The sequence below is a fragment of the Python bivittatus genome, unplaced genomic scaffold (genome assembly GCF_059951505.1).
Source record: "Python bivittatus isolate LINGU-HERP-01145 unplaced genomic scaffold, Pbiv_v1 ctg000070_np1212, whole genome shotgun sequence".
Lineage (NCBI taxonomy): Eukaryota > Metazoa > Chordata > Lepidosauria > Squamata > Pythonidae > Python > Python bivittatus.
In genome coordinates, this window is record NW_028277034.1 from 19219238 (window position 1) to 19246575 (window position 27338).

Below are 27338 nucleotides of genomic sequence, written 5' to 3' on the forward strand. Positions count from 1 at the left end.
TGCTACTCCCTACTCTCATAGCACAGTGGCATATGACTGAAGATTTCATTCTTTCCTTCCCTCCTTTCTTCCTTGATAGGCCAGTTTTTCCAGAGATAAACAAAATCAAACTTTATTCAAAAAGAAGAAAAGATAGTAGATAAAGTAGTAGATATGAATGAGCAGGCCTGGATTTAATAGCTGAATTGCTTGGTTTTTAAGTTCCTCCTAGAAAGTGTTTATATTTAATACAGTACAAATGTCCCTGTATCTATTGTATATATTTAAATATAAAACTACAGTAGAACCTTCAACAATAGCACTCATTGTGTATTCTGGATTGGTTCATCATCTTTCAGCTTAATCTATCAGAAAAAGTTATTGTGTAAATAAAATGGAATGCCCTACAGATGGATACAACATAAAAATTTAATGATAATAAAGCCCTTCTTTCTCATTTCAGAATAGACTGAGTCTTTCCAGATTTGGGGTAATTCTTTCAAGATTTTGAAAATACTAAGCCTGGTGAGCAATTCATGATCCTCAGTCCTTCATCTGTCTCATCTATTACCTTCTTCCCATTTCCCATACTTCCAAGTAGGACAAAAACACTAATCAAGAATGCTAAACAATAGATAACCCTTACAATTATTATCTGCAATAGAAAATTCTAAGCAAGAACTCTTGGAAATGCAGTGTTTAAACCTGAAATAATAACACATGATCAAGTATAGACATGGCTTTACAAGGAATAACACTCATTTTTGTGACTTAGAGTGGCAGGTGAAAAAGTAGATCAGTTAAAGAGCTAGATTAAATCTACTAAAAAATGCATCTGATGACATGAAATCTAGGAAAGCATATGCCAAAATAAATGGTATAATCCTTAATGTTCAGCAAACATTTGATCGCTACATCAAACTAATATAATGACCTCCCTCAGACCTACTAGTATAAGCCACATTGACTTACGTGTCATGATGTCATTACATCGATAATATGTAATATGCATAATTTACCCATCATGGCATGTGTAACATCACTCGCCCTTCATGTCCTCTCTGCAGAAGCCCAGGATTCCTTTAGAAACAGAAGATATGGCTTATCTCTCTCAAGAAAATATTATTATATCAATATAAATAACAGTGATGATGATGATGGTCATCATGATCATGATCATGATGTAAACTCCAACATTAGATATGCCCAGTGGCTCCAACATTAGATATGTTCGCTGCAGTTTTGGGAAACGCTGACTTTAGCTTCAAGTCCTGTTTTCCCTACTCAAATCCTAAAACTGTATAAATGTTGAATATATGGGGTAGTCAAGCAATACATGTTGAATTAAATTGAAAGTGGGCATCTTTATCTGAATATAAAGTATCTTGTCCAAAGCATCCCATTTGAACATAGGGCAACTCTGATGGATGAAATGCCCGATCCTCATAACTATTCTTTATATTGACTTGCCTACTTTTTTTTTTCTTTAGTATAACCTAGCCCATTCGTTTGATAGAATCAGGCTTTTTTTGTCTTCCATTCCTTCTCCCTTCAATAGTCTGTTACTCTCACCTTAACATGTCAGCCTCATTCTTGACTTTCTAAATTTTTTTTCAGGCAATATTCTTTTTAACAGACATTCCAGGAGGTCTGTTAATTTATTATTTCATCTTGTGTAATTGGATGTGCTTTGTTCTGGTCTTATCCCATAAAAACAGGGTGACATTATTGGAAAGGAAATATCTTTTTATTCCCTAGATTTCAGTGTTTCAATATTCACCTCCAGATTGTCTCATTATATCCACATGCTATGCTGGAACTTAGCGTTCCATTGCTGTTCTCTTTCTTTGGGGAATTCTCTGAGTTGAGCCATGCATTTTAAAAGTACATTTTGGCCTAGTTCTAATAGGGCAGAGGGCAAACTTCCTGCATGAACATTACTCTTAGGAGAGCAAATTTCATATTATATACTGATCAGCTATTTTCTGGATTATCTTGGGAAATCAATCAGATTTTACTTATTTCTTCTCATGGGTTTAAATACAGCACTAGGTAACCTTTGAGTTGATCTGAAATACCTGCATGGGGAGAGAGAGTGGGGGAAAGAGAGAGAGAGAGATCATTGGAGTTGTTTTCATAGTTATAAATGAGAGTGCAAGATTTTGTTCTGATATACAACGTGGAGCCAGATCAATCTTTCTTTTAACACACCAGAAACAATGGTGTGATTATTTATCATATCTCTCCCCCATACCAAGATTTCCAAAATGACTATTTCTGTTTCATATTTTTAGCAAATGATACATAGTAAAACAGCTTAATAGCAGAGTTCATCAATGCAGGGAATTCGTGGCCCTCTGGATGTAGCTCAGCTACAATTCCCACCAATCCCAGCCAGAATGGCCAATGTTCAAGGATGCTTTGATCTGAAGATCAGCAATATTTAAAATGCCACAACTTGTTCACCCCTGGCTTCTGCCACATAATGTAAATTCATTCCTCTGGCAGTAATGAAGTTGAGGAGATAAAAGTATTAACCTGCTACAGTGGTACCTCGGGTTACGAATTTAATCCGTTCCGTGACTCTGGTCACAACCCGATGTGTTCGCAACCCGAAGCAAATTTTCCCATAAGGTTCAATGTAATTACCATTAATCCATTCTGGCGTCCGCGGACCACGCATCAAGGGCGGAAAAACGGCTGCGGACCACGCGGCAGGGCGGAAAATGGCCGCGGACCACGTGGCATGGGCGGAAAATGGCCGCAGACCACGTGGCACGGGCGGAAAATGGCCACGGACCACGTGTCACAGCGGAAAATGGCCGTGGATCCAGTTCGTACCCCGAGGCAGAGTTCGCAAACCGAGGTAAATGTTTGCGGCCGGAGCTGGTCGCAACCCGAAAAGTTCATAAGCAGAGGCTTTCATAACCCGAGGTACCACTGTATATCTTTTCCTCCAGTGATTTTCTTCACTGTGAAAGAAACTCGGTTCTTGATTAACTCTATTTTTCTTCACATAGTACTAAAAAAAAAAAACATTGATTCTTAAAGAAACTTAAATGAGAAACTTCTCATGAATTCATTTAAATCTATTTGTGGAATTCTCATACCCTCTTATTAATCACTATAGGAAACTTTCCAGCTAAGTTGTTATATTTATGTTCTATGTCAGTTTTAATAGAAGACTGTATTTAATACTACAGGTTGTTGCTTGATTTAAAAAATGAACTATTCATTCTAGTTAAAATACAGGAAAGGTAGGCGGCTATAGGAGCACTGATTGATCAGTGAAAGACCAGATGTTCAGAAACATTGCTTGGTCACCTTGTAACTAAGCAGGGACAAGAACTCCACATCCCATTTCTAAGAATGTATTTGAAATTATTTTTCTTTTGAGGAAGTCAATTCTCTGTCATCAGATTAAATATGAACTAGTAGAAACAAATGTACTAGTCTGAACTAACTTGAGTATCTTTCTGCATTTCAGAACTCCAGACCACTTAATTTTGTTCCAGAGTACAATGGATCCATATCTTGTTAAAAAAAGAAATCAGAGTTTTACATAAATGTTCAGTGGCTGCAGTTTGCTATAGTTTTCCATTTTCCACTCATATATACATTACCAGTGAAGCAAATGCACTGTTTTCCCCCCACTATTTTATTAACTTTAAGGCATCCATGTGTATTTATTTATTTATTTGTTTGTTTGTTTATTTATTTATTTATTTAAAATGACTTAGATGACTTAGCAATCTATATTGTAACTTAGCCATCTATATTGTAACAATAACCCGGGGTGGTACACAAAGCAATAAGATTTTGATTGCAATACGATTATTTGTTTGTAAAATATCAAGACCATGTGTATATATCCTTAAGCATATCAAGGGGTGTGTTTGTGTGTGTGTTTTGTAAGCTTGTGCCATCACTCATATGGGCAGTCAGCTATTTTTTTCTCTTATGCCACATCCCTGGGAATGACATATAAGAGTAAGTAATATTCCAAGGGATATTTGAGACTCCAAGTTTCAAAGATCCTAGCCATTTTATACAATGCTGACCCTCCCCGTATGAAACTGCTATCATTGTTGTGCCCCTCAGCCATAGAAATTATCACCCTTCTCAATCTTCACAGAGACTGTATGGAGGGTATGGGCATTAGGACAGGGATCTGGCCCAACGCTATTCTTAAAGGTTTCAACCAATCTGAAATTGCACTGTATAAAATGTACAAAGGGGAAAGAATAAAGGACCAAAATATATTAAACTTGCAGAAATAAATTTAGAAATGTTCCTGTTTAATGCACAATCCAATTCTGAATTCAGAGTTTAGTTAACTCAAATGACAATTAAAATAAAGGAAAGAAAGGTATGTGCTCATTCTTTTTTTTTTTAATAGTATTTTATTGGAATTTTAAAGCTACAAAGTTAAAAGTTAGAAATGAAAAAGAAAATTGAAAATACAAATTATAAAGAAAAGGAAAAGAAAAAGTGAGAGCATGTGCTCATTCTTAATATTGAGGAATATTACTTATAATTATTATCATCTATTTTGCTCTGCCTACAGTTGCCATTCTGGCACTGCATTAGGAACAGCTTTTATATTTACCTGTACAGTCAAGGATAGCTGCTTGTCAGAAACCCATTAATACTTTGTGCATAAAGGAATTATGTTGCATAAATCACTGAGACAATCCATCAGTGAATTGGAACCCTACCCATCTATTTATTTGTATAGTTTCTTTGAAATTATAGCTACATTTCACTATCCTTCATTCATGCACGGTTTCATTTCACATCCCAAATGTCAAGTGGAAATACCAGATGTTACTTCAAACCATTTCAAATTTTATGTGGTGATGTTATGATATTTTGCTGAAAATAAAGAAAAAAAAAAGGGGGGGGGAGACCCTCCACTATGAGTGCTGACAGTCTTACTACATTTAGGGCCTCAGTTTTAATTTCACCATGACAAATGGAATAAAGTAACTAGAAATATTCTGATGCAAAACAATGATCATTAACTGACTTTAATGAGCAAGATTAATTGGGAAATTTACTAAAATGTCTAGCTCAAATTTTCCCCCAAATGCTGTTCTTATAGAAATGTAAGTAAATCTGCATGATGCTTTACACATGTCACATTTCCTCCCAAGAGTTTATGCTTGAAATGTGATACCCCCCCCCCAATCTGTTGATTTCCAAATATATTCAGCTCAAATCAGATCTTTATTATGGTCATAGACCAGCATAGCCAAATATATTGAACTAGAGCCTCTTGTCTTTGAAGCTAAAGTCCAGTACATTCAGAGAGCATCAACCGGAGAAGATTAAAGTACAGTATGAATAATCCTTTTTTCAGAAGAGTTATCCCAGCTCTTTGACCATATTTCTTTTTAGAGTAATAATTTTAGTGTTGATTATAACTTTGCATCTAGAATGATGGAGTTATCTGTCCTCTGCCTCTGCCCCATTCCTCAGGCATAAGTACTAATTTATCACTCTCTCTTGCTTCATCTCACTGCTGCAAAGGCACATATACAAACTTGCATTGGTAAAGATGGCACTGAAGATAAGGAGGAGGAGAGCTGGAGAGAAGGTAAAGATGCCAGTATGAGGTGGATTCTGAAATATTTAGGCAACTATGAAAAAAAGAGAAAGAGAGAAGGATAAAAGAGAAAAGAATACAGGAATTTTAAAAACATAACAAAATGACTAAGGACAATGAGAGAGCAAAGGAAGGATAAAGCAAGTGACAAAAAGGCTAAGTAGTAAGAATCTACTAACAAGAAATAGTCATTTCAAACTAGATGATCAGGAAACAGAAAATGGAAAATGTAAGCAAAATGAGATAAAGAACCAAACAACATACTATTCTAAAAATACTATTCTTTAGTACTTATTTTTCAGTATTTTGAGCAGCACAGTGTTGGATTGTCAGAGATTTTATAGGAGAGTTTAAAAAGTGGGTGATCCCATTCCCCGGGCTGCAAAAGGTGGGACAGCTGTTAGGTGGCAGCAGAGAGAGTTATGCATGTCTGCTGCCCTCTAGTGAGCTGTAATGGAAATGCTTTTAAGCCCATTAGAAAATTTAAACAAGGGGGATGTCAGACTTCCCTCCAGACAGTCTGGACTGGGAACAGTTAATCCAAGAAAAAGAATCCAAGTACTCTGATTATTACTATTTATTAGAAGGAATGTAAAAACTGCAAACATTCCAGTAATTCCAGTAACAGTCCTCTGTTTTCAGATGAGATAGCTAGATATATAGGCAATTTACAACAACAACAACAACACTTTTTGCCCCTTTTCTCCTCTTTTTTTCTAAGCAAAGGACTGGACAGCCCACTGTTTTGTGCACTGTTTTGCACTTTCACTCTGCTCATTCTTTTCATAGCTTCTAACCCTTCTATCAGTATGTGAAACTATTCTCTCGTTTCCCCATGCTTCCCCCAACCCAGAACAGCTCTGACGCTTCCTTTCTGGCTGACAAGACATTGGGGTATCACAAACTGCCCATGCCTGAGACCTTTTCCTCTGGAAGAGACAGAATTTTTTTTTTATGTTATCTCCGCAGGAGCTAGGATGAATAGAAAGTCTGGATTTAATGTCAGACTTCCCTCCAGGCAGTATGAACTGAAAACAGTAAATCCAAGGAACCAGAATCCAAGAGTTCTCTTACAGCAACCTGGATTGGAAATGGTTAGTCCCAAGAATAGGTCTGTCAAAGCTTTCATTAGTAAGATTCATCTGCAAATCTGTTGAAGTAACAGCGCAAGAATCCAGTGAGTGCTTTACAATCTCCTGAAGTACTCTGCCTTCAAATAAGAAATGTATAGAAGAGCAACCCCTTCATGGATCACTGCCTTGTTGTGGTGAAGGGGCTTGAGTAACTCAGTGAAGCCATGAGCTATACCGTGCAGGGCCACCCAAGATGGACAGGTCATGACAGAGAGTTCTGACAAAATGTGGTCCACTGGAGAAGGAAATGGCAACCCACTCCAGTATCCTTGCCAAGAAAACCCCATGGACAATGTCAAAAGGCTAAAAGATATGACACCGGAAGATGAGCCCCTCAGGTCGGAAGGTGTCCAATATGCTATTGGGGAAGAGCAGAGGGCAATTCCAAGTAGCTCCAGAAAGAGTGAAGCGGCTGGGCCAAAGCTGAAAGGACATTCAACTGTGGATGTATCTGGAAGCAAAAAGAAGGTCTGATGCTGTAAAGAACAATATTGTATAGGTACCTGGAATGTAAGATCTATGAACCAAGGCAAGCTGGATGTGGTCAAATATGAGATGACAAGATTGAACATTGACATCTTGGGAATCAGCGAATTGAAATGGACGGGAATGGCTGAATTTAATTCAGGTGACCATTATATCTACTACTGTGGGCAAGAAACCCTTAGAAGAAATGGAGTAGCACTCATAGTCAATAAGAGAGTGGGAAAGGCAGTAATGGGGTACAACCTCAAAAATGACAGAATGATCTCAGTGTGAATCCAAGGCAAACCATTCAACATTACAGTAATCCAAGTCTATGCCCCAACCACTGATGCCGAAGAAGCTGAAGTTGACCGGTTCTATGTAGACCGGTTCTACAACACCACCTAGAACTAGCACCAAAAAAAGATGTCCTTTTCATCATAGGGGATTGGAATGCTAAAGTAGGAAGTCAAGGAGTAATCGGAATAACAGACAAGTTTGGCCTTGGAGTACAAAATGAAGCCGGGCAAAGGCTAATAGAGTTCTGTCAAGAGAACAAGCTAGTCATAGCAAATACTCTTTTCCAACAACACAAGAGATGACTCTACACATGGACATCACCAAATGGTCAATACCGAAACCAGATTGATTACATACTTTGCAGTCAAAGATGGAGAAGCTCTATACAGACAGCAAAAACAAGACCAGGAGCTGACTGTGGCTCAGATCATGAGCTTCTTACTGCAAAATTTAGGCTTAAATTGAAGAACGTAGGGAAAACCACTAGACCACTCAGGTATGACTTAGATCATATTTCTTGTGAGTACACAGTGAAGGTGATGAATAGATTTAGAGGATTAGATTTGGTAGACAGAGTGCCTGAAGAACTATGGATGGAGGTCCGTAACATTGTACAGGAGGCAGCAACTAAAACCATCCCAAAGAAAAAGAAATGCAAGAAAGCAAAATGGCTGTCTGATGAGGCTTTACAAATAGCTGTGGAAAGAAGGAATCCGAAAAGCAAGGGTGAAAGGGAAAGATATAAGCAACTGAATGCAGATTTCCAGAGAATAGCAAGGAGAGATAAGAAGGCCTTCTTAAATGAACAATGCAAAGAAATTGAGGAAAACAATAGAATGGGGAAGACTAGAGATCTCTTCAAGAAAATTGGAGATATCAAAGGAACGTTTAGTGCAAAGATGGGCATGATAAAGGACAAAAAAGGCAGGGACCTAACAGAAGCAGAAGAGATTAAGAAGAGGTGGCAAGAATACACAGAAGAACTCTACAAGAAAGATCTTAATGTCCCTGATGTCCACGCTGGTGTGATCACTGACCTTGAGCCAGACATCCTAGAGAGTGAAGTCAAGTGGGCCTTAGGAAGCATTGCTAACAACAAAGCTAGTGGAGATGACAGTATTCCAGCTGAGTTATTTAAAATACTAAAAGATGATGCTGTTAAAGTGCTGCACTCAATACTAAAAGATGATGCTGTTAGTGCTGCACTCAATACGCCAGGAAGTTCGGAAAACACAACAGTGGCCACGGGATTGGAAAAGGTCAGTTTACATTCCAATTCCAAAGAAGGGCAATGCCAAGGAATGCTCAAACTATCGCACAATTGCGCTCATTTCACATGCTAGCAAGGTTATGCTCAAAATCCTATAAGCTAGGCTTCAGCAGTACATGAACCGAGAACTACCAGATGTACAAGCTGGGTTTCGAAGAGGCAGAGGAACTAGAGATCAAATTGCCAATATTCGCTGGATCATGGAGAACGCACGAGAGTTCCAGAAAAACATCTACTTCTGCTTCATTGACTATGCGAAAGCCTTCGACTGTGTGGATCACAACAAACTGTGGCAAATTCTTAAAGAGATGGGGATACCAGGCCATCTTACCTGTCTCCTGAAAAATCTATATGCGGGCCAAGAAGCAACAGTTAGAACCGGTCATGGAACAACCGATTGGTTCAAAATAGGGAAAGGAGTATGACAAGGCTGTATACTGTCACCCTGCTTATTTAACCTATATGCAGAGTACATCATGAGAAATGCCAGGCTGGAAGAATCGCAAGCCGGAATTAAGATTGCAGGGAGAAACATCAACAACCTCAGATATGCAGATGATACCACCCTAATGGCAGAAAGTGAAGAAGAACTAAAGAGCCTCTTGACGAGGGTGAAAGAGGAGAGTGCAAAAGCTGGCTTGAAACTCAACATTAAAAAAACTAAGATCATGGCATCTGGACCCATCAATCCCTGGCAAATAGAAGGGGTAGAAATGGAAGCAGTAACAGACTTCATTTATTTGGGCTCCAAGATCACTGCAGACGGAGACTGCAGCCATGAAATTAAGAGACGCTTGCTCCTTGGGAGGAAAGCTATGGCAAACCTAGATAGCATATTAAAAAGCACAGACATCACCTTGCCGACATAGATCCACATAGTCAAAGCTATGGTTTTTCCAGTAGTAATGTATGGCTGTGAGAGCTGGACCATAAAGAAGGCTGAGCGCCGAAGAACTGATGCCTTTGAACTGTGGTGCTGGAGAAGACTCTTAAGAGTCCCTGGACTGCTAGGAGGTCAAACCAGTCAATCTTAAAGGAAATCAACCCTGATTGCTCATTGGAAGGATTGATAATGAAGCTCAAGCTCAGATACTTTGGTCACCTAATGCGAAGAGAGGACTCTTTGGAAAAGACCCTGATGCTGGGAAAGATTGAAGGCAAAAGGAGAAGAGGACGGCAGAGGATGAGATGGTTAGATAGCAACACTGAAGCAATGAGTATGAAACTGAGCAAACTCAGGGAGGCAGTGAAAGACAGGAAGGCCTGGCGCAATATGGTTCATGGGGTCACGAAGAGTCAGACACGACTTAACAACTGAACAACAACAACAAAAATAGAAGAGCAAATTAGGGTGGGAAGGCTCTGGTTCTTTTTCTCATATTCTTTCAATATAAAGAGAGGAGGCTTATTTTTCTTATGAAAGATGGACAGACTGCACCTGTTGACTAGTCTTTTTATCACTCTGAGCAGCACTCTCACAAAGCGCTCTTACTGCAAACGTGTATTTAAAAAGTTAAAGTTACAACACAAGATTTCCAGTTAGTATTCGACTTTCAAGTGACACGTCTCCATATAGGCAGCTTAGGCCAGTAAAATTCTTGCCCATTTTCTCCCGCTTTTTCTAAGCAAGAGACTGGATGGCCCCCTTTTTAGTGAAGCGGGTACGGTCTATCAGTCCTCCCCATCCACAGGTGGAATCTTGCACGGTGGGTGGCCATGTACAGCAATCGCAGGCATAGGAACATGTAGGATATGCCTCCATGAAAGCTGAGGCAACAGATGGCCTTTGTGTTCTGCTCCCTTCTCATTTTCTCCAGTCGTGTATACCCTTCTTTCTACTCATAAGTTGGCAGAATTCTTTTCTTCCCTTAGTTGACTGACTACTGCTTGAGATTGTTTTTCAGCCATTCCGCACTGCCCTTTTCGGTCGGTTTTAGGGCTCAGGCTTAAGAGAGAAATCTACTGTACCAGTTTAATTAGGGGGTCACAGGTAAGTAGTGAAATGCATTGGGAGGTAACTTTGGCTTGGGGGGTCTCCACTAAGGTTGGCAGTGTGTCCAGTAGCAGAGGCAAGAGTGAGAGCCACCATACCTGTGCAAAATGTACAGCCTTGGACACTGATCTGAACAGCTGCCTGGGGGATGGCAGCCAGAAGTGCTTCACTGCATTAGGTCACCCAGGGACAAAGAAAGTCTGGTTTACCCAGCAGTTCCACTTCTGTGATGATAGATCATTTGGGAAACTAGCATTATGTTTTCTGAATAGCCAGGTCCCCAATTTAGGATTGTACATCGTGGTCCTTCTCAATTCCATCAATCATGCTGTTGCCTTATTCTCTGTCTCCTTTAAATCTATGTCTTCATGGAGGGACAGTAATCCCCTCCCTCTTGTGCTAGTATTTAATTCTCCTCCTTTGCACACATTAAGCATGCATTTTAAAAGTGTGCATTAATGTAATACATTAGATTGGCTCACAGAACAAATGCAAAAAGAAGCAAAGTTAAGAGTGGAAGGGAAAGGGTGAAATTGAGAGAGAGGCAAAGCAGAAAGAAGAGACTTAATGGAGCAATCTTATGAATTGATTTATTCTGAATTCTGTTGCATTGTGCTCCGCGAGGCTGTCTGGAGGTAAGTATGCATAAGATTACAGTCATTAAATAATCAAGTCCAGACAGAATAAGAGAATTTGCCACAATCTTCGTAACAGAACAAACAATGGCATCAGAAGGGGAAGTGTTCTTCTTCATGCAAAATTCCAAATAGTACCAACAATAGAATTAGCACCCATTTGTTTGCCAATGCTCATAATAGGAGAGGCCTGCTGACATGCCTCGTATTGAATCTCTGCTATTATGCCACATCAAATACTGATTACAACGCACTTGTCTGTATTTTGCAATAGACAAATATTTAAGTATGATAGATCATGGAATCCATAAAATCTTTCTTCTCTTACATACATAACGATCATAGGAAGGGCAGAAGTGAATGCAGCAATTAATGATGAATACACTCTTCACTCTACCAAATTAAAATTAGTATCTTATTCCCCTCACATTTATTTGTTGGTTTTCTAAGCGAACTGTGAAATTTAGTAACCAGACTTAGAACAGATGCTACTTCTAATTTTAAATGGTAATTGTACACAAATTTCATTAACATTGGATTGTGCAGTGACTCCCTCTTTTCGTTAAGCTTCTACTTCTGCCTTGTTAAGAATTGTTTTTCAGAAAGAAATCTGCTGGGGTGAAATTGCAGTCCTCTGTCAAAAGACTGTTCTTTATTTCTGTAACTGTCAGCATAGCAGAGGTGAATTTGCCTATTAGCCAATCAAGACTTACTTGTCAGTTCATGGAAACAAGCCTAACCTTTGAATTTCTTGCAATCTCTTCTTTGAGCATTCATTACCAAACTAACTCAAATATAAAAGCTACATCTTCAATTTATTTGTGTAAGCCAATGAAAAAGAGGGGGAAATAATACCATTTGCATTGAATGAGTCACCTTTCTTCAATGCATTCAATTCTTTATACACTACTATAACAGAGTATTTGGGTTAAAGTACAATTTATTTAGATTGATTGGGCTCTCTTTAAAAATGGGCATATTTTCCCTAGAATTCTGCAACAAGTTAGAGGCTTGGGAGTTGTAGTATGACATTGTAGTAAGAGAATATTAACACTATCAGTCTTTGTTTGCACCTTCAATAATTTATGGATGTCAGATTTTCTCTTAATGCAGAGGATGGAGCCGAATGTTTTCTATTGGCCTTATGTATTATTTAAACCAATAAGTTCAAATTAAGAAAAGGGAATCTCCACTAAATATGATACGTCCTTCCTAATGTTATATGAGATATTCAACACTGGAACATACCTCTTTGCTAGAGGCTCTTCTGCAGAGATTGGCTGACCAGGGGTGTCCAAAAGCAGGCCAGGGGGGCGGAGGGAGGAGATAAAAAAAGTCAATAGAGCAGCCAGGACCATACAATCAAAGTCCAGCACGTTTTTAATTTGTGTCACAAATTAAGGGCAGGGTTCCAATCACAATTGTGGCTGCCAATTTGACTTCATCTTTTTTTACAATTGTCATTAAATTTGAAGTTAAAAAAAATAAAAACACTTGCTTTGATTTATAAAAAAAAAAAAAATCTCCAAATCAGTCTGGAAATCAGTTCTGCCTGAAACTCAGGATGGTACTCCTGTGCTAGCCAGCCTTTCTTACATTGATGCCCTCAGGAAGTGTTGGACTAAAACACTTATTATTCCTCAGCCAGAACACCCACACTGCCTCAAATTAGATAGAACTCAAATAGACAAGTGAGCTGATTTGAAACAAAGCAGCTTCTTTGCTTCCAGTTCCATGTGTCGAGAAAAGCTTTTATGCAGAAAAAGCAAAGTCTAATTCAAATTATGGCTGCCTGTCAGTACTGCAGACTCAAAGATTTTGCTAGAGTGCACCACCCAGAAACATCCTATTAGATAAGTTTGCATCTTCATGAGTACATGTGAATCCGTCCACACTGACCCTGATCATACTATGAGTATGCCGGTGTATGTGTTACTATCTTAAAAATGGGAGCAGCAAACACATTCTAAATATGTTTTGGTGTACATTCATTACTCAGTTCTTTCCCTCTTCCATTTATTGAATATCTGTGGATTTTAGTTACTTGCGCTGGACTATAGCATTAATTCTAAGTCTGTGGCATGATTTGAAAGGAAATGCATAAGATGTGTGTTCAAAAGATTCTTATTGAAGGCAATAATTGGCCTTTACTCAGCAGCTGGCCATGATCATTGTCACAATATATTCGTTTATTATCTGACCATCAAGAGTCCTTGTATTCTACTCACTACAATATCATTTCCTTTTTTTCAATTATTGGGATTCTACTCTGCACAACCAGTTCAGCTCCTCTATCCTCATTCTACAGAGTAATTGTTAATGGACTGAACAGTTGAATCAGATTCCCCCCAGCTTCACTTGACTTTCTGGCAGAGAGATGGATATCTGAAACTGGCATCTGAGAAAGTTAACTACCATCTTTCAAAACTTTAGGAGCAGTGAGGTGAAGAACCCTCTCAGCTTCCATTAGGCACCTGTAGCATGGCAAACACCAAAAGCATACTTAGAGTCGGTGAAGATACTAATAGTTTTGTCTCTGGCAATACAACAAGCTTGAATTAAGGCAGTAAGTTCAACTGCTTGGGCCCCCAAGGAAGGTGGCAAGGGTTCTGCCCAGCAGATAAAAAAAAATAAATCACAGCCCGTTTCTCATAATTAATCCAAATATTAATTTAACAAAAGGTATAAGAAAAGGTGAAAGAAAATAGACAATTGGCATAAAAAATTGAGCACTTCCCATGTTGTGTGTTCTATTAAATTCTGTGCCCATTCATAAATAAATGTTAATAAGTAAATTAACCATTTTCTAAAGGCACTAAGCAAGGATGCCAATTTTCCCCTTTGATTTTTTGTATTTGTTTGGAACTTCCAGCTTGTGTTTTTGGACAAGATTGTAATATTTGTGGTTTATAAGTAAATTAGAGAGCTAGTTTGGTATAGTGGTTAAGGCATTAGGCTAGAAACTGGGAGACTAGGAGTTCTAGTCCCATCTTAGGCACAAAGCCAGCTGGGTGACCTTGGGCCAGTCCCTCCCTCTCAGCCCCAGAAAGGAGGCAATGGCAAACCACTTCTGAGAATCTTGCCAAGAAAACTGCAGGGACTTGTCCAGGCAGTCACCAGGAGTCAACACTGACTCGAAGGCACCCCACTCCCCCCAAAAAATAAATTAACTATAGCAACAGAATAAGAAAATAATACTTGGATTTTTTTTAATGCAATAAATAAGAGCTGATGCATATTAATTGTTATCAGTTGTCTTGGGATCACTAGGATGAGGAATTGTTCCAGTAAAGAGAGCCAACTTTGCACAGTCAGAACTAGCAGTGAAACATTAACTTTGCCCCTAGGGCCCAGTTAAAGGGCAGTGGAGTATTTGGGCAGGACCCTGGCAGTCACAGAGAGAGCAGCTGAAAGCCACAGACTCCCCATCTATGTCCTAGAAGCAAGAAGAAATGTAAACTGTATCAATCAATCTTTCTTACACTCAGACAAGGCTGAAACAGCAAACGAGGTTAATAAGTTAAAATTTGTGGTGTGAATTCATTGATTTGCATTGCTATAGTCAAACACCTCATGGAAGTTTCTGCAATAGCTTGGTAAAAGCGCCTCATGTACAGTAAAGCTGACCACAGATGTACAGTAAAGCCATCAGAGTTCTTGGAGCCTCTTTCCAACTCTAAATTGTAGAAGAGGTAAAATAATCAAGAAAATGCCTCTGAACATTTGCTTTATGCACATGTTGCTGTAGTTGTTTCAATTCATGTTCATACAAAACAGGATTGCTTCCATACAAGTAGACATGGTTTCTAATCAAGGCATTTCTCCTTTTGAAGCCCTGTGAGCAGCTTAGCCCCTATGGGACTGGTTCAGATTTCAGGGAGCTGCTAGGATCATGTGAAATATTCTTAAAGCCATACTTTAGATGAGTAGAGAAGGGAAAGGATGTTTCATTCTCTCATTCATTCTCATACGAGGCACATTTCTCCCAGCCAGACTCCTTGAAACCCAAATGAAGAAAAAGTTGATAATACTTACTGCATGGCTGGGTGGTGAGCCATCGACAGGGTCTGATTCAGTACTCATGATTCATATGCTTTTTTGCTTAAATGGACACCTGCTTACCCTCCAGTTTTGGTATGAATAAGATAAACGCATTTTAAAGAAAATGGCTGAAGTGCTGTCAAAGTGTGTGTGATTTTTAAAAAATGAAACGTTCCTTTGTCTTAAAAACTTTATTTTTTTTTAAAGACCAAGCTAAGACACTGGAGGACTGTGCATTGCCATTCATAACAGCACTTTTACAGAAGAGGCAAACCGTATATCTGAGCATAAGAAATGTCATAATGAACATACATGCAAACTTCATTTTTGGTTTATAACAGGATGGGATACTGCTACCTTATTTACTTTCCTGGTGGGTCTTCATAAGTGCAATCACAGGTGAAGAACAGCCAAGGATAGAGATGCCACCCCAAAACACAAGCTGCAGAAAGCACATTACTACTAAATTAAATAAGCAGCACTGAACTGCACTGCTATCCAGGGAAATCCTATGTTATCTATGAACATTAAAGCAGGAAAGTTTTCTACCCGATAAGCAAATGACACCAGCAGATCAATCTGCAACTTATTTCAGATAAATGCTTAGAATCCCTGTTCCACTGAGAATTATCAGATTTGTTTCCAAATACTTCAGCATAGATCAGTTTGTAAAGTTCAGTGTTTGCATTTTTTTTCCACTCCAAGCAAATGCCTCAAGTGCTTCAGCCCTGCTTCATGAGTTAAGGATACTGCATGAATATAATATTCACTTTTTCATTTCTTTGGAGTGTTTCTCACTTTCTTAATACTTCCCATATACATATATAGAAATTGCAGCTCATATTTTAATTAATTAAAATACTAGTAGATTCAGCATGTGCTGAAAATGCACCTCTGAGAACCATTACACAAAATTGTTAGGAAATAGGAAAGAAAGCCAGAAGTAAGATCATGAAAGGAGTTAGATTCCAAGATATAAAACAAGACATAGGCTTAACTACTGCTAAAAGAAATAAACAAAGGAAATGCATTGTGCCCCTGGAGATACATGAAAGAAAGAAAGAAAGAAAGAAAGAAAGAAAGAAAGAAAGAAAGAAAGAAAGAAAGAAAGAAAGAAAGAAAGAAAGAAAGAAAGAAAGAAAGAAAGAAAGAAAATGGTAGGTGAACAAATTTGACAATGACAAAGACAGGGCAGTAGCCAGCCAGAGATAAATTCAGACCAATAACATTGAAATGTGGACAAGCTAAAAGAAAAAATAACCAAACACATAGATAAACAAGCCTTACTGAAAGAAAATCAGCAGTATCATGAGGTGACATGTTGATAGGACTACCTCTCTGATTTATTATCAGAGTGCACCAATACAGCTAGACAGGGCATCATCTTAATCATATGAACTTCAAATAATTACAAACTGAAGCTTAAGTTTGAAAGCTATCATTTGTCCTCCAGAATTTCCCTGCAACTGAAATATAATTCAGTTTGTGTTATGCTGACCCCGAGTGTCAGTTCAACAGGAAAACTACATAGTTTGAAATAAAGTGAGGTTAAAAACAAAATAAAGCATGGTGTGCCTTGACTTTTAGGAAACCATCTAAATGCCCCCCCCCCCTTTTTATCTTCAACATAAAACTTTGCTGCCAAATACCTGAATCTTTTGGCATAAAGGACTCTCTTTTGTCTGCAACATTTCAATGCTGCCATCAGTTCTACCTACCAATGTTTTTTCTCCTCTCCCTTTTTTTAAAAAAAACATTTACATCAGTAATGTGCAAAGTGGTTCAATATTACTACTGTTTTTGGTTCTGAAGTCATCAGAAAGAACTGACTTTACATTTAAAGACATGTGGTTGAAAGCTCAAAAATACAGAGAAATATTATTTAAGCTTCTCAAACTTTCTCCACTTCATGAAGTAAAAATACTCCAAGCATCAGCAGTGCATTTATGTTGCATTATTATAACATTCACTCTTTTTATTAAGATTCATTTGGGGGGAGTGGGGCAAACTAGAATACAGCAAAGATGCGGGAATACATCTCTGTGTAAATACAGGCTGGTAGGAATAGAGTTTATGTACATTGTATATTTTCCTGTGGGAACAAAGCTACTTGGATAAATATGGTTAAACCAATTCTCCCCAATGTTTCAAATCCAGCTTTTTTATCCTCTCACATACGCTATTTTCAAAACAATTTTTACCATATCTGGCTTTTTGCTTGTACATTGTGGCTTTAGACACTTGTACGTTGTGAGAATGGTGATCCATTGCACTGGTTTTCTTTTGCTTCCAGGTTCTTCTTGGCTTCGAGGGCAGGGGACACATTGGGATGGATAAAATCAAGTTGCTGTTCGCACTGGAAAGCTGTCAGGAAAGCTGTTCTGTAATTGCTATTCATCCATCCATAGAGGAGTGGATTGGCGAAGGTGGAGCACATTGCAATGACATGAAAGAGTGTGTAGATTAGTTTATATTCCTGTAGATCCAGAACTTTGCTGTCAATATCACTGACAAGTTGAAAAATATGAAAAGGCAGCCAGCAGACTGCAAACACCACCACTACACATACCAGCATCTTAGTAGTTTTCTGGCGCCTCTGATGGTAGTGATCATTCGCTGCCCCAGGACTGATGTGATTTTTTAGTTTACTCCAGATACGCACATAGGCATATGAGATAATCACCAAGGGCAAGACATATTGGATGAGGAACATCAGGACACTGTAAACAGTACCATAATTCACCTGCCCTTCCCTGGGCCAGGTTTCTGCACAGACCACCATTGTGAAATCATGATTGAGCTCAATGGAAAAATATTCTCGGAAGATGGCCAGGGGACTGGCTAACACAGCACTGCCAGCCCAGGCCGTTCCAATGATCAGGAAACTGATTCTTGTAGAGATTTTGCTCTCTAAATGATACACAATGCAGCGATGGCGGTCCAAGGCTATCACGGTCAAAGTAACAATTGATACTTGCACTGCAAGGCCTTGGGCATAAGGCACAAGATGACACAGTACTGGACCAAGCTTCCATTCTCCCAGCAAGGTATAAACCAAAGTGAAAGGCAAACAGAGTGTGTTCACCAGCAGATCAGCCACAGCCAAGTTGGCAATGAAGAAATTTGTCACAGTTCGCATGCTCTTGAACTTGATCACCACGTGGATCACCAAGGAGTTGCCTATTAACCCCAGCAAGATGATAACACAGTAGGCACAGATCAGAATGATCTGGACCTCAACCAGATGAGTGCTGTCTTTCAAATCTTGCTTGGGGTTAGTGGGCAGGTCACTGTATGTTTTTGCAAATCTTGGCAAGTTCATTGTGGAAGAGAGGCCCATTTCAGTTAAGCTTGTCTGGTTTCCTAAAGTTTTGTGTCTTCCCATCAGTCCCATGTTGCCTGCAGGTAGGATAAATGCAAAACATGATGAGGCTTTTCTTACGAATTCCATGAAGATAAATATATGAAATAGAAAAGAGTATAAAACTATGCATAGGGAAAAGTAGGTAAATTAAGTTAATCTAGCAGTCAAAAGAAATTGGTCCCTGGTTCCAATTTTATCACAGCATGAATTCTGAGGTGCCCCATGCAAGTAAAATTCTCAGAATTTCAGTTGTTCTTATCTTTGACATAGTAATAATAATACAGATCTCTCAGATAACTGGTATAGAGTGTGACTCCTGGAAAGTATTAATAATTATATGCGGTCTCATTATTAAACTGCCTGTGATATCTGCAAATCAAAAGTAGCAAGAATAGCAGTTAAAACAACAACATATTAATAATCTCAAATCACAATTGCTATTTGTTCTTTGGTTATAGGAAACCAACATTATTAATTGCATTCATGAAGATGTTTTCCAAATACAACTTTTTCTTCTACAACAATTTATAGGACAACGTTCCATTAAACACTTCACACTGGCTAGTTTCTGGAACGCTTACAAAGTTTTATCCCACCCCAGCTGCCCAGAGCTGTCTGGAGTGGGTGGCCATAATACATTGTTGTTGTTACTATTTTATTATTATCTAAAGTGCATTAACAGACTTAATTTATTTGGGCTCCAAGATCACCGCAGAGGGAGACTGCAGCCATGAAATTAAAAGATGCTTGCCCCTTGGGAGGAAAGCTATGGCAAACCTAGATAGCATATTAAAAAGCACAGACATCACCTTGCCAACAAAGATCCACATAATCAAAGCTATGGTTTTTCCAGTAGCAATGTATGGCTGTGAGGGCTGGATCATAAAGAAGGCTGAGTGCCAAAGAATTAATGCCTTTGAACTGTGGTGCTGGAGAAGACTCTTAGGAGTCCCTTGGACTGCCAGGAGGTCAAACCAGTCAATCCTAAAGGAAATCAACCCTGATTTCTCATTGGAAGGATTGATACTGAAGCTCAGGCTCAGATACTTTGGTCGCCTAATGCGAAGAGAGGACTCTGGAAAAGACCCTGATGCTGGGAAAGATGGAAGGCAAAAGGAGAAGGGGACAGCAGAGGATGAGATGGTTAGATAGCATCACTGAAGCAATGAGCATAAAACTGAGCAAACTCAGGGAGGCAATGAAGGACAGGAAGGCATGGCACAATATGATTCATGGGGTCACGAAGAGTCGGACACGACTTAACAACTGAACAACAACAACAAAGTGCATGCTCAGAATCTCTATGCCAGTTCTCTGCTGATTAAAAGACCCAAAATGGGGCATTCTCCACATTCCCTTTGGAATGTTCACAGAAGATCTGTTCTGATTATTTTTCCTCCAACTACATTAAATAAAATTTAATGTAATTATATTATATTAAATGAAAGGGAAATTTAAAAGGCTACATGTGGATTGACCCCACAGTCCATCAGGGGCTACCTGCCTATGAAAAGCTGTGGCAGTGGGGGTTATGCCTGGTTAGGACCTGCTGGTAGGTCCCAAACATTGGTGCTTTCTTGGCCAGTGATTCTCTCTGGTTATTACCCCAGAACTGCTTTGCCAGTGTTTTTTTTTTCAAATGATGCATATGCAATCACTGAAGTACAGTCATGTCTACCACCATCCTAGTGTAGTACAAATAATAGAGCAGAACTGTTCTTTTCAGAAGAGCGATTCAGTATGGGCTAGCATAATCGAAACACCCAACAAAACAACTTTTAAGTGCATTTAATAAAATTGAAATCTATCCCTTGTTGGACATGCACCACCAATCCTCCTTTCTCCTGATTGTTCCCCCCTATTCCCCAGTCAAAAGTTAGAACAGGATTCATTGCTTCTGTGCTCTATAAAGCAGCATGTTGTTTAAAAAAAATTTTTAATTAACATAGCTTCAGATAATATATTATCATCAAGTAATAAACCAACCAAATTGACACCAACGATTTATCAACATTTATTTATGCATTTATTTGTTAGATGTGCACCCTAGTTTTCCTCCAGAAGCCCAAGGCAGCATATGTAGCACTTCCTTCTCCAATCTTTCCACGTAACAACCCTGTGAGGTAAGCTAAAAGAGAATGACTGCTTCACAGTCAGCCCATGAGCTTCCACAGCTGAGGTACCTGAGGTCCTAGCCTAACATCTCAATCACTACACTACACTGGTTATCAAAATATAAATATAAACTTTGATGTTAAAGGTGCTGTTTCAGAAAGGAGGATAAAAGGAAATAATTCTGCTTCAGCTCCCAGCCTCAGCATTCCTTTCAGATTACTCTAAGAAGGGTGAATGATAACATCTGTGACCATTTAAACAGAACTAATACTGTATGTGGAATTTCATTTTCTTTTAAAAGACCTGTCTGCCAAAGCATTGTGTTTCCATCAGTACAAACTGTACTGTAAAATAAACAATGAAAGAACAAGAACCATGTTTAATGCTGTGGGGTGTTTATATAACATATTTAGTTTGAAATTAAATTTTAAAAACACATTTTAAAATGACTTAAGGTAATGTTTCTCTGGCAGTGGAATACAGCTGGTTGCCAAAAGAAGAAGAAATATCTTTTACTTGGACATCAGAGGCTAAAGAACACCTGAAGGAATGGTAAAAGAAAATGGGGTGAAATTTAACTTCCATTGGGCTTTCATCACATTTCTACTGCCCCAGCAATAATATTTATCTAACCCCAGCAATAATAAATTTCTGTAGGAAAGAATGGAATGGAATGGTGTTTCTAATACCGTTTAAAGTTGTCAAAACTCTTTACATTATTCACTGAATATTTAAAATGGCCTTACAAACGTGATACCTTCCAAAAATTCCCCACAACTCGACCAATTTTGTCTGGGAATAATAGGAGTTGAAGTCTAACATATCCGCTTAGCACCAACAAAAAGCCACAAATACACATACACACACCGTTGTGCAAATGTTCAGGATATGCAGAAGTCTTCAAAGGGGGTAAGGAAAAAGCAGAGAAGTATGATGAATCCAAAAGATCTATAGCTGTATAGTAGGAATATGATGGATTTCTAGTCACATTTAAAATGATACACATAACATTTTTAACCCTTTGCCACATTGTTAATTGTTATCTATTGTTGAATTACCTGGATTCACCCTTCCTATCAAATGAACATACACCAGGCATTGTTTTTCTAGTTGCATGGACAAGCCTTCACTCAGGTTAGTGAAAACTGAAATGAACATCCTTTCTTTACTGAAATTCTGTATGCACTACTTCACAGGAAGTTGTTGGTATAGTGCATTCCCATGATCTGTTGTTCTATTCTTTATATCTACCTATATGAAAAGCATTTGTATCTCAACTGTGATTTCTGGGGGGGGGGGGGGAAGAGAACCACAAGGGCAGAAGGACTAATTATATTTATTCATTAATTCATTCAACTGTTATGCCTTAAAGCAAAAACAGACTATAATACAATTTTACTTGCCACCAAGATCCTATTAAATTTTAATCTAACTGCCATGAAAATGTTTTCCTTCCATTTCTTTCATTAAAAAAAGTTGTCTTTAAACATGTATGAGAGCTCTTATTCTCTTTAAAATTACCTCTCCTTTTCTGTTGATTAAATAAATCCCTAGCCATATGTACATGCACGTTTCATAACTATGAGCCAAATAATGTGTTATACGCAGCTATGAATGTTTTTCTATATTTGGTGCCTACTTATTTATTTTAAATAATCACAACTATTCCTTGGAGGAAGCGAGTCTCAGGAGTGAATGTGTCAGAACCTTCAGCAATCCAAATATTAATGTAATAGTTGCTTGCTTTGTTTCTGCCATTCTTTAGGAGGGGGGAGGGGGTAATGAAAGTAGAAGGAAATGGTATGCTATCAAAGGCCAGGAAGATGGACTGTTATCGAAGGTTAGGAATGTGCAAGGTCACACCTCTGTGAGAAACAGAACAGAGTCTGGAAAGAGGGGGGTGAGAAGTAGGGGTAAAAGTAAAGTGGGAAAAGCACGGGTTTTCGGTTCAGCAATGCTTTGCTTAGAGTTGCATGTACGTTCCAATAAATGAAATCTTTTTTGCCTAACTCGGGTTGCACGAGATTTTTCTTCATTGGGATCTGAACATCGCAGATCTGACAGAATGGTTGTGTTGAACCATTCATTCACACTTTCCACTTTCTTGCTCAAAGTCAACAACTATCTTTTTCCCATTTATATGGGGAAAAGAATGGTGTTTCCATATTTTCTCTCTACCTTCAACCTGGCCACAGACACAGGTTTGGATGGAAATCAAGCAAGTAAATGTCCAGAGACCAAAAAGGTAAAGTAGCTTCTTCCATGCCTGTGTTTCTTACATCATGTTTGTCTGGATATTGTAAAGCCATGATTCCTTGAAGATGCTGAATTTATTAGAAATATGATAGACGATTGGCAGGGTTTTTTCATTTTCTTTTTGCCTGAAGTTGACTAGAGAATGGTCCTTATATATTCAGGAACTGGCCACTTACTGTATGCTTTAGAATACATCTCTTGATTGACAGATTTAAAAATGTGTATGCCATCCATTCTGATGTTGTAGCTCTATATGGTTTCAAAATATCAATGTACAACCCAATCCAAACCAACAAACCATTAAAACTCAATAATATTAAAATTCTTAAACACTTCACAAAATTGTGAAATGTTTAAAACACCTTCTAAACTATAGCACAGAGGGGGCCAGCCTCAATTTCAGGGGGAAAAAAATGTTCCATGGTTTTGGCCCCACCAAGGAAAAAGCAGAAATATCTGTTGATGTTAATTACAACATTGGGTGAACCTGCAGAACAGTGTCATCCACACGGGGAATCAAAAAAGTCAAGATAGTTGGTGCAGCAGTGTGATTGAAGTCCTACCCTTTTGTACTGTATGTGTATGTGATGTCACCATCTTGAGTTTCTTCTCCATCCCCACCCCATGGATGTCACTGCTGCAAAAGGGCTTCACTGAAGATTGAAGAATATGCAGCACATTGTATAGGCAGAGATGGTCCCACACTCAGAACGTAACTGGAACTAGGGCAGCTCTTTCGTGACAGGAATGATGGGAAACTTCCTGGAACACCACTCACCACCTACACTACCCCCTCCAAAACAAACTGTCAGCTACTGAAGCTACCTCAGTGTTGTCCAAACTTGGTCACTTTAAGATGAGTGGACTTCAACTCCCAGAATTCCCCAGCCAGCATGGCTGGCTGGGGAATTCTGGGAATTGAAGTCCACTCATCTTAAAGTGGCCAAGTTTGGACAACACTGAGCTACCTGCTGTGTGCTGGTCCCCATACTTCAGCTTTGCTTGGAAGGGATAGATTCATCTGGGGGAGAACAGAAGGCAGAGGATATCAGCTGATTTATATTAATTTGTCAATGCTTCTCAAACTGGAACAGAAGAGGCTTGGAAGATCCAGAACCAACTGAGTGGGAAAGGACAGCTCCTGAAGTGCAAATACTGTAGATCCATCTCCCTGAGGTTCAAATCAATTTCCTGAGTATTTAGAAATGCATTTCATACAACTAGGGCAAATATATATATAAATAGCACTGCTTGTCAAAAACCATTGGGACTATTGAAGTACAGTAGGAAAAGTGGTAGTGTTATGTGGTGGTTGGAGCATTATTATTGCTTACTGCTCCCACAACTCCAAATCCCTGCCTGGCTATAAGAATCTCCCCCTGCCCCTCACCCCCCAATACCTTCTCAAGCCTTACACATAATAAATTATAAAAATAAATGACTATATCTAGTGGAATGTCTTGTCAGGTAACTAACCTTGCTCAGAACAGCTCCCTTGCTTTTCTGTTTGTAGTCACCACTAAATAAACACACAGTTACCGAGCAGACGACATGTAATTAACACACATATCATAACTCAAAGAAGCTTATTTTCACTCCCAATCAACAGAGAAGAAAAGTTGATATTCACAAAGATATAAAAACAGCTCTCTAAAAGTACCTCTTTACTGCTTAGCAGAACTTTCCTGTCTTTTATTTCTGTTATTCCTTCAAGTCAGGCTTTTCATCTTATTCTGGAGAAGAGATCTATTACTTTTGTCTTGTTTTGTTTTGGCTACCATAATTGTATGTCTCTGTGAAAGCACTGTGCTGAGTTAGCTCCCTCTGAGAAAGCAATTTTTGTGGCTGCATCAGAGGAAGAGAGGAAGAAACCTACTTTGGATTCTAAAAAGACTGGCATAAGATAAATGCATTTGGCTAAAAGTGCTGAAAATTCAGAACAAGTGAGGGGGCATTACTTAGAGTCTCATCTTTCTCTTCCTCCTCTAGTAAACCTGTTTTCTTCATTTCTGTAGTTCTACCAAACAGCTTACTCCAGCCAAATTCAGCACATTTCAGGTGAATTTTAGCTTGATTCTTCTACATTTCAGATATATTATATTTACAACTTGGCTATAAACTCGTTTCAGGGGAAGTAGATTCCACTGGTTTCAGTAGGCTCTACTTTCATGCAACCACTGTGTTCAATGTCTTGCAAATGTGGTTTTCCCCAGTCTGATATCTTCCAGTTATGTGGGATTAATCTGAACCCATCCAGAGGACACCAAGTTGGGGAAGATTACCATGCTGTAAAACTTTACAAAGGAAGCTGTGAGTTTCTTTAAATGAAGATAAATTTTCTTTTCTGAAAATAAGGGAAATTACTATTAAAACAGAATGTTTCCATCTTTAAGTTCAAAACAATCCAATCCATTATTCATACCATGCAGTCTTAAAAAACAATGCACTTCACTATATTATCTCAGGTGTATATATGTATAATGCATGTAATGTTTTCTTTAGCCTTCAATAACTCATATTAATAGCAAGCATCACCTTTCTCCCCAACCCAAGCTTCTAACCCATTATTCTCTAATAAGCTTCTTAAAAGGTTTTCATGTACATATAGATGGATGGAGGGAGGGAGGGAGAGAAAGGCAAAACATAATAAAACACAAGAATGTAAGGGAAGTTTTCTGTATATTAATAATGGGCTACTGTCAAACACTGCATTAAGAAACTGCCTGCAATTCACAATCCACTTACTCTCCCAAGAAATTTCTATAGGCATGCCCAGGAACTATTATTTGTAAGCTGCAACCAGAAATTTTGGAACTGTAAATATATAATTTTGCTGAATTTTAGCTTAGCTTTGGGGTAAATAAATAAGGACCGTGCTGTTACTATCTAACCTTTTCTTTGCCCTTTCCTCTCCTCCCCTCTTTTCTTTTAAGTTGAAAGGATACTACAACCGCAACTTCCATTAATGCTGTATCACGTCAACTTCTGATCTGCCAATTCTCTCCCGCCTGGGCTTCTCGGCTCTTAAATCCGAAAGGGCAAGTCTAGAGAGGCCATGTCGGCTACCAGAAGCCGCTTCGCCTAGGAGGCCCGGGACCGCTCCACTGGCAGGGGGCTCGGCCAGGCTCACCAAAGCGCCTCGCCCTTCACCGCGTTGTCTCCCAGGCGCCGGGCAGCCCTCCCGCCCGCAGTGGCTCGAGCGGCGGTCGGCTGCGCCGCCACGACCTTACGGTGCAGCCGAAAGATCGGGGCAAAGACGTCCCGCTTTGGGGAAAAAGAAGCGACCCACCGCGCGGGGTTTTTCGCAGAGGGGGCGGGCGACCTTCACGACGTCCTGCGAGCCGTCCTGTCCCCGTTCCCTCCCCAGCCCGGCAGACCTGTTGCGACTCCCGAGGCTTACCGAGCTCCGCGCCTCCTTCCTCGCCTCCTCGCGGTCCGCGGCTCTCCCAGCTCAGCTCGGCGCTCGCTGGAAGTTTGAAACGGCTCTCCCGGCAGCCGCCAGCAAAGGCTTCAGACGGGAGCGCGGAGCGGGAGGAACGGCCGGCCGGATGCTCACCTGGCAGAGCTCGCCCCGCCGCTGAGAAGAGCGGCGGGGAGACGAGGCAGGAAGAAAGACCAGCGGAACCGCTTCAGGGCGATCAAGCGGCGGGGAAGCGTCTCCGGCGAATGAATAGACGCCCCCCCCCACCCCCTCCCGCTTAACTGGGGAGGCGAGGCTCAGTTCGGGGCTGCTGCTGGCACTGGGAATTCCTGCGAGCCTCGTGTGAAATCACCCCGAGCAACTCCGAGCTTCTGCGGAGCGCCCGTTCGTAACTCTGCCGCAAGCTCTGGAAACAGAAGGCTTGACTTCTGAGCCCTCCGGCTCCCCCGTAAGAAACGGCGCGCTGGGCAGAGGAGAGGGGCGCTCCCGCGTCTCCCAGTCTCCAGCCTCCTGGGAAGTCACGCCAAGGAGTTCGGAAGAGCAGGCCGCCCGGAATGGGAGACTGTGCCTTGCGGATGAAGACGCCTTTTCTTTGCCCGACCCTCCGAAAAATAAATCAAATCGAGGGGGAGGACTGGGAAGCAAGCGAGGGAGGGTATTTGAATCCTAGCTCTACTGTGCTTCACAGCCTGGATTAGAAAAGGTCGGGTGCTGCTTAATTAAAAAAGCACACACGCAAGGGTTCAGGGCGCTGTGGT

General features: G+C 39.7%; 1 protein-coding gene across 1 annotated transcript; it reads right to left on the bottom strand.

The window, feature by feature from the left end:
• Window positions 1–15651: 15651 nt before the first annotated feature.
• Window positions 15652–27034, bottom strand: NPY2R (neuropeptide Y receptor Y2). The gene is made up of 2 exons (XM_007435791.3): window positions 26560–27034; window positions 15652–18823 (listed from the first exon to the last, which is right to left on the bottom strand). The coding sequence occupies exon 2, from the start codon at window positions 18816–18818 to the stop codon at window positions 17658–17660; it is 1161 nt and encodes a 386-aa protein (XP_007435853.1). The 5' UTR covers window positions 18819–18823; window positions 26560–27034; the 3' UTR covers window positions 15652–17657.
• Window positions 27035–27338: the final 304 nt, after the last annotated feature.